Source organism: Carlito syrichta, unplaced genomic scaffold, assembly GCF_000164805.1.
Source record: "Carlito syrichta isolate Samal-C Ts95f unplaced genomic scaffold, Tarsius_syrichta-2.0.1 Scaffold309276, whole genome shotgun sequence".
In the NCBI taxonomy this organism is placed as follows: Eukaryota; Metazoa; Chordata; class Mammalia; order Primates; family Tarsiidae; genus Carlito; species Carlito syrichta.
In genome coordinates this window covers 1,720,277-1,729,132 of record NW_007253372.1, presented here as the reverse complement: position 1 = coordinate 1,729,132, position 8,856 = coordinate 1,720,277, and the positions used below count along the sequence as shown (strand labels likewise).

The 8,856-nt window shown below is 37.5% G+C and overlaps 1 protein-coding gene across 2 annotated transcripts in view; it reads right to left on the bottom strand.

Moving 5' to 3' along the window:
* Window positions 1-1,475: 1,475 nt before the first annotated feature.
* LIN28B (lin-28 homolog B) overlaps window positions 1,476-8,856 on the bottom strand; it is a 144,849-nt gene continuing 137,468 nt past the window's right edge. For both annotated transcript variants that reach the window (XM_021717091.1, XM_008067056.2), the window contains one exon: window positions 1,476-2,303. In XM_021717091.1, the coding sequence (XP_021572766.1) occupies window positions 1,934-2,303 (370 nt within the window). In that variant the 3' untranslated portion in view covers window positions 1,476-1,933. The remainder of the gene's footprint in view (window positions 2,304-8,856) is intronic.

Sequence of the window (8,856 nt, the reverse complement as noted above, 5' to 3'; positions counted from 1 at the left end):
GCCACTTTGATTTGTCTATATAATTTAAATAAGCTTGAAATCCTCACATAAGGCAAGGAAGTACTTCTCTATAGCTATGTCACATTCAATATCGTCAAAGGTAAGTTTTGCATCACAGCACACTGATACTTCAGTATATACCACAGAGATTCTCACAAACACTGTCGTGGAAGTCAAGCTGAGTCGTAAAGGACGGGTAACCCAACCTGAGGCATTTTCTTCTTACGGTAGCTTGCGGAGACGGTAACTATACAAGTCTCCCATGACAGCACAAATAGGAGAGGCAGCAGAAACTGTTCAGCAGAACAGGTCTCATCTGAGTCATGCTATTTTCTTTCTTTGATTATCTGAGCTTACACCAACAGGCCCACACAAAACTACATTTATTGCCAATATTAAGCATTATAAGTCATCGGTACCTTCTTGCAGATGTTTCAAAACTTGCCCATAACATCTAGAACCAGGATGACCCCAAAATGACTGTTTTTCATGACTGAAACCCAACGAGACCAACTATGACTGGTCCCTTGCCAGATTATTACTACAACTGAGAACCAATTTGAGGAACTCCCACTCCCCAGCATGGAATGTCCATCCTGAATCCACTACCTGGGTTACTCCAGCATCACACTGACAGTAACTTCCACAAGACCAATGTTGCTGTGTAAAAATACTCCCACTATCTGGTAGGGGAGGTTGTGGTGCTCCTGCCCTGGGCCTGTCACGTGAGCTGCTGGCAAACACTGCGCTTTTTAACACCATTCACAGGTTGGACATATGGGGCAATTGGGAGCATCCACTTAATCTTCATTCTCAATCTCAGTGTTTTCTTCATTTCCGTGCTGCTTTTGCTTATTTGTTAGAAACAAGTGGAATAATTCTCCAGGGGAACTTAAAAACAGCCACCAAAAAGTATACCCCAAACAACTGGAGTTCTTTAACATCTTCAGTAGTTAAAAAAAAAAAAGGGGGTTCCCTGCGCTCAGCCATGGTGAGGAGACTGACTTAGTCAAGGAAGCTGCTATCGTCATAATCCCTTACAAGCCTCACAGCACGGAAAAGCTTACAACAAGCTGGTATCAGAACACCCCTGAAAACAATCGTCATTACATTTATGCCTTATCCTCCCCTTCATTTCTTTTAATAGGCATCAAGTTTACAATCAAAGAATTAAAAAACTGAAATGTCGGCACAGAAATTACACATTCATTGTCTTTTCTGGAGTTATGTATCCCAGAATCAAAAAACTTATGGCAGTCAGAGGCATATGGAGTTAAGGTACTGCCTTCAAACAGGAAAAAGAAACAAAAACAAAAACAAAACCACTCCACGGACACCAAGAAAAAAGAGGCGTCTCCCAAATCTGGGAGAATCGGATGTCTTAAAAACTTTTAGTACCATATGATTGGCAGCTGAGATCTAAAGTATCCTTTGGTTCACACAAAAGGTAACAGTCATGTTTTTATTTTTATGTAATATAAAAGAAGTGGTATTTCAAGAAAACTCCAGGGGGTATTTTGGAAACCATCTATAATGCTTCACACAGGTTTTCAATTCTTGGTGATGTCCAATTACGTGAGGGAGGGTGTGTGCTTATATCTACATACACACATATATAAAGACAAGCCTTCTTTATATATATGTCTACATTCCTATATAAAATCCTCATATACACACACACAGACTCAGGCTCTCTCCCTCTCACACATGCACATTTGATATACATATTATCTCACTCTCTAATTAACATACAACATGACACCCTGCTCAAATGTAAATTGCTTCGAGTGATTTGTCTGTTTAAAAAATTCACAGTTCCTCAACAGTAGTTAAAATTCCAGGTCAGCTGCTGTTTGTGAAATACTGTTCCCCTGTACTTGCATGAGGTAGACTTCCCAACCGGGGCAAGAAAGCGATGCGTGGAGAAGAACTGTTATGTCTTTTTCCTTTTCTGGACTGAAGGCCCCTTTTTGCTCTGCTCTTCTGGTGCTGCAGATGACTTCATGGAGGAAGCTTCTTGAGGCGACCTGCCTGACCGGTCTGAGATCTCCGCCTTTGCCTCCTGAGGAAACTGGGGTGATGGACAGCCGTGCCCACCTCCCACCTCTCGAGGGCAGGCCGAAGTGCATGGCTGGGATTCTGCTTCCTGTCTTCCCTGAGAACTGGCGGGTGGCTGTGCAACAGTTTTATGCGGGCAGTTTGCCACCATGTGCATGATGCTCTGACAGTAATGGCACTTCTTTGGCTGAGGAGGTAGACTACATTCCTTAGCATGATGATCAAGGCCACCACAGTTGTAGCATCTGCAAGCAAGAATGACAAAAACATCTTAGAAGTAGGTAGCACATATCATTCAACACATGTTATAAATTAAAAAGCACTAAAATATGCAATTGCCAATGAGATCGCCTTACTTTAATGTGCCTTCTTAAAAGGATTTATTGTTATTTATATTGGTTGCTTCAAAGAGTATCATCACCAAAGCGTGCTGGCAAAGTTGTAAAATTAGTTATGTTTAAAAAAAAAAGCACTATGACTCTTTGAGGTAGATTACTAAAAAAGAAACAAAACAAAACAAAGCACCATACCTGAATCACTTCCATAGAGAAATGATTCCTTATTTAACTATGACACTGTTCGATTATCTTATTTATTTATTTTGAGTAGGGTCTCATTCTGTCACCCAGGCAGGAGTGCAGTGGCATGATTATGATGATCGTGACTCACAGCAGCCTCGACATCCTGGGCTCAGGCGATCCACCTCAGCTTCCAAGTAGCTGGGACCACAGGCACCTATCACACAACTGATTTTTTTGTTAGAAGAGACACAGAGGCAAGGTCTCTCTATGTTGCCTATGTTGGTCTTGAACTCCTGGGCTCAAGAAATCCTGCCGTCCGGGTCTCCCAAAGTGCTGGGATTATAGGCATGAGCTATTGCACCTGGCCTCGGTTATTTTTTTATTTTTTATTTTTAAATTTTTTTCTGAGTTGGAGTCTCTCGACCTACTGGGCCCTGGTGATCCTTCCGCCTCAGCCTTCCAAGTAGCTGGAACTACAGGCATGCGCTACCACGCCCGGCTAGTTTTTTTGATTTATTGTAGAGATGAGGTCTTGCCAAGTTGCCCAGGTGGGTCTCGAACCCGCGGGCTCGGGCAATCTACTCACCTCGGCCTCCCAAAGCGCGGGATTACAGGCTGAGCCACCGAGCCGGCTGGCCTCGGTTATTTTAAAAGAACAGTTTAGCCCACTAGAGGGCAGCGAGTAGTCAACAAAACAACCAGCTAATTTTAAAAACAGGAGTTGAAACACATAGCTGTTGACATGATACAAAATGGCAAATGAGAAAATTATAGACATTAAATTTTATGAGTTTAATATTTCTTTGAGTGTGAATTATTTTGACTGCGGAAGTGAACTGAACCGGAAGAATTTTCTTCCCTTGTACAAAATTAAGTAGTGCAGTGAAATTTGATATATAAAAAGCCAGATTTCTAGTCAGAAAGTAAGAATGTTATCTGGCAAATTACCAATAAGTTTAGAGCTGTATACAGTAAGTGTCTGAATTAGAAAAGAGTTTAAAAAAAAAGCTTCTAAACACTTAGGTCGAATTAATAAAGGTTGATGCTAGTTCAGTGATAGAAAACACTTATCTGTAAAAAATTAACATTCCTTTGGAGTGATTTCCTTTGGGGTGATTTCTCCTAAACTGAAATAAACATAAATCCATCTTTAATATTTGAATGCACACGGGGGAGTTGGCTTTGTATTATTACATGTTGGAAAATCCAACTTAGCAAGGAAAAGCTGAGCAAGGAAATTATATGGAAGTTATATTTGTTCAACTTAAATAGAATTTTTTTCTTTAAAAATTTTTTATTAAAAACAAAAGACTGTAAAATGGAAAAACTAAGAAAAAAATCTTTATTTACAAAGGTTTTCAATCTGTTAAATATAAAATTTGCTTATTGATTTGTCTCCAAATAAAATGTTTTAAGTTTAGACAGGCACGGTAGCATGATCCTGTAATCCCAGTTACTTGGGAGCCTGAGACAGGAGAGTCACTTGAGCCCAGAAGTTTGAGACTGCAGTGAGCGAGGATCATACCACTGCACTCCAACCTGGGTGGCAGATTGAAATTCTGTCCCCCCAAAAAAAAAGAAAAAGAAAGAAGAAATGCTTTAAGATCTTTATTTTTAAATTTATTTTTCAAATACATTTATGACTCCATAATTCTCATTATGAAGCACAAATAACAGTGGATCATAACATTTTAAAAAAAGACTTCCAAACATGTAGCTGTGAGAAAATTAGTTTAAGATTCTAATGACAACAAAGATTAATTACAATGAATTATATTTATATTGTGTGAGAGAACATTCGTAATTTACATGATCTTATATTTCAAAGACAAAATACTAACCTACTAATAACCTAACTAAGCATTATGTGTAAGATACTTAATATTTTATCTTCTAGAATAAGTTATGAGGGGTGAATTTTTTAATTGGCAAAAATTAGGATAACTATCGCCTGCCTCTCCAGTTACCAATACTGCCTTACAGATTTTAGAAAAATTGACTCACAAGATAGCCTTTTATTCTTTGTAATAACTGACAAGTATTTTTCTTAAGACAATCATATTTTCAAAAATTAAAGGAAAAAATAAGGAAAGGTGATTGAATTATTTATTGTATAATTACATATCTTCATATAAGTAAAACATTACAGATTCAATATTGTTTCAATCATATGTTCTGAGAGTGCAAAGTTAAGTGATATAGAAATTACTGACTAATGCTTAAAATTTATGCCTCAAAATAATGCACATTTCAAAATGGCATCTTTGAAAAATATGACCACATTACTTATCATAATGTTTTCCCACATAGTTCTCCTCTATAACGGATAAGTGAGTTCTTAAATTAAATTTGCCCATCTATAAAATATCTTCTTTTGAATTAAATTCCCTTCCTTGAGGATAGCATCCACTCAGGAGCTCATTTTCGAAGAGAGAGAAAATAGGTTAAAGGCTTCAGTAATAGAGCTGGCTCTCCTGCAGACACATCAATTTCATCAGTCACTGTGGTATATGTGCCGCCTTATCCAACGCGGTCGCGGGAGCCATTTTGCCCACGCATTTACCAAGGGCTTGGTGTCAGGATCCAGCTATCACAAATGGGATCTCTGATCACATTCTATAAGTGCATTTTCCATTACAAGAGGTTATAAAAGTTATTTCTTAGGATGCTATGTAATTTTGGTCTCCTTGCATTTTGATCTGCATAGTTAATTCACCCCCAGGCTTTTCTGATATGTGCTATCATTAGGCCAGACTGCCTTCCACACTGAAAAGATTTGTATTCAGTGTATATGTGCTTAGCCTTTAAAAGGGGGAGGAGTGGTATTTATTCTCCTCTTCTATTTAATCATTCAATGTCAATCACTCTTACTAAGAGTGCAGATCACACCCTATTATGAAACCCTTTCCTTCCCAAGGGACTGACACCAAAATGGAAATGTTCAGCCACTTTCAGCTCACAAATGATACCACAACCATATACTCCATACAAGCTACACATGGCTGTAGTCCTCTTTGTTCACTTTCTACCCTTTTCAAAATCAGTTTGTTTTTGTTAGTGTGAATTTTACATTGTGATGTGAGCATAAAGATGGTATGTGTGCCTACATAGAGCTAAATGCTTAAGAAATGTAAGGATACTGTCTCACAGGCAAACAACTATGTAATGAACACTGCAATCATACTCTGTTTTGTATTCCCATAGCTCAACATACACATAAAATTATTCATGTTCAGTATTTTATAAAATGCTGAGCCAATGGCAGAAAGGATATTTTCTCAGATATTAAACATAAAGATAAAATAAATAAAAATGTTTAGTTTACTTTTAGAATGCTATCCGTTCTTGATAAAACTACTTTATAAATACTTTAATTCTAATGAGCTAGTAGCACATTCTACAAGTATTACTTCTAATTAAGATGAGTTTAAAGATAGAAAATAAGTAACAAATTGAAGTCAATTTTTAAAAAGACTATCAAAATAAGATTAAAATTTTTTATTGAAAAGGGAATGCCAATAACAGACAGAATGGAGGCACCTAAAATGGCCAGACAAATGAAAACACATCTTTTAGACCTGTCTGAAGTAATTATGTGAATGTTTATCAATCAAGTCCAAACATCTACATGAGTTAATAATCAAAATATATACAAAAGTTCTGAGGAGTTCATGAAAAAGAATGAAAACTCTGATTTGGGTATCCGAATTTTGATCTGCTATGACCATTAGAAAATGTCCCATTTTTTTGGTCCAAACAACTGAATAAGCAAATTATATTTTTAAATGATACCAGTAATAACTGGTAAAAACTGAGCTCAATGAGAATCACTAGGTTAAAATACAGATGTCCATTTTTAAGAGGTATTCCAACGGACTAAATGAAAAAAATTTATCAATTATATATTCCCCCTTGACTCCTAGATTAAAAAAAGGAATACCATAGATAGAATCAGATTTGCCTCTAAAAGTAGAATGGAAAAAAAAAAAAAGTACCTTAGGGTGCTTCTCAATATTTGAAAGTTTTAACACAGTAAGAATTTATATGGAAACTCAAATTCACATTCCTAGAGTCTGACGGGGACATTAAGGATGACAATGCAGTGATCTATTAGTTTCTCAAGAGGAAGGAAATGTTGAAAGAGTATTAAATAAAGCAATATCAGAGAGAGAGAGTATAGAGTGAAAAAAGAAGTGAAGTTGTGGGATGGAAGCAGGCATGAATATAGAAAAGGAGTACATAAAAATCCCTAGAAAAGATGAAAAAAAGGGTTACTAAAATTTCCAGTCGGGAAGCCAGAGGGACTAAAGAGATGTTCCAGATTGGGAAGAACTTCAGAAGCTAAACTGGAAAAAAGATAATTGGCTCTTTGGTGAGACTGTTCATCATTTTTGATGGCACAGTTCAAGTAAAATCAAGAAATGATATTAATAATATTCCTCATATCTACCATTTTGGATTCTTTTTTTTGAGTTGGAGTCTCATTCTGTCGCCCAGACTGAAGGGCAATGGCATACTCCCAGCCACTGCAGTCTCGACCTACTAGGCTCAAGGGATCCTTCTGCCTCAGCCTTCCAAGTAGCTGGAACTACAGGCATGCGCCACCATGTCTGGCTAATTTTCTGATTTATTGTAGAGATGAGATCTCATCAAGTTGCCCAGACTGGTCTTGAACCCGTGGGCTCAGGCAATCCTCTTACCTCGGCCTCCCAAAGTGCTGGGATTATAGGCGTGAGCCACCGGGCCCAGCCTTTTAATATGTCTTAATACTTGGTATCTAACTAAACTGTGTGCCAATCAACCCAAGACATGGGAGTGGTGGAGAGGTAGGTGAGCAGATAGAGAACCCATAAGAGCTGGAAAGCAGACTTAGGGCTAGCTTTTGATGGGAGCCATTTGATCCCTCTGTACCTCCAGAGGGTAAGAGAGACAGAGATGGAGACCATCTTCCAGAAGGCCCCATTTTGTTCTGATTGATTCTAAACAATCTGCATATAAATCTGGTAACAGTTTGTTTATCCACAGGATCTGCCCCCGAAATACCAAGAGGAGAGTTAGGAAACTTCGATAAATCACAGAGCTAGCAAGTCCCTTTAACAGTGCACATAGCTTTTGACCTCTATCAAAGCAACTTATACTTTGAGAATTTCTGTTTATTTTATTTTAGTCTTCTTGTATCTAAATTCCCAAGACTGCAAGCCAATCAAACAGTAAACATATTAGCAAAGTCAATTTATATGTATTCTTTCTGAGTAAGTGGTAAAAACACTGAGTTTTCAAAAATACCAGTTAGTGATGATTTATGTTATTTTTAAAAGTTTTCTAGGGAATAAATATATTTAACATCAGAGAAATTCCCCTCTATTACGTTAAAAATAAAATAATCTATACACAGAAGAGCAAAACATACAGGTAGCAGAATTAAAATGGTAATAATAGAAATAATAATAAATAGGTTCAATTTACAGAGAAGTTACTATGCTCTAGACACTGTGCTCAAGATTTTTAACATGTTATAAAATTTAATTCTCCCCCAAGCCCAATGAAGTGGGCATTACAATATCTACATTGCATTCATGAAAAAATTAAGACTCAGGGAGTTACTGAGAAGGAAATTTTAATGGACTTCTGTTTTTGTTATATAAAAAGTTATACCCAACAATACTGATTAATTGTATTATATGTGAGTCTAAAAAATACAGAATCTTGAATTTAAAAAACCAAAATACACACACACACACACACATACAATCTGAAGTAGATTTTTCTTGAGATTTGGTTACTGGGGAGGTCAATTTCTTTGTTTGTACTATCCCATTTATAAAGAAAAAGTTTGGGCCCAGTCCAGTTCAGACTTTTTCCACTGCCAAGGCCAGATTTTGTTCTATCCCTTATATACTTTTTGTGTTGAACAATTTTGTTCAAAAAAAAAATTGTGAATAATTTTTCCATTCTTGTTAATCATATGTTTAAAACTGCTATTTGGAATTTTAGGTTAACATGCTATATAATCGCTGGGCTCGGTGCCTCAGCCTGTAATATCGCACCTTGGGAGGCTGAGGTGAGTGGATTGCCTGAGCCCGTGGGTTCAAGACCCGCCTGGGCAACTCATCTCTACAATAAATCAAAAAGTAAGCCGGGCTCGGTGGCTCAGCCTGTAATCCCGTGCCTTTGGGAGGCTGAGGTGAGGGGATTGCCTGAGCCCGCGGGTTTCGAGACCCGCCTGGGCAACGAGACCTCATCTCTACAATAATCACAAAATCAGCTGGGCATGGTA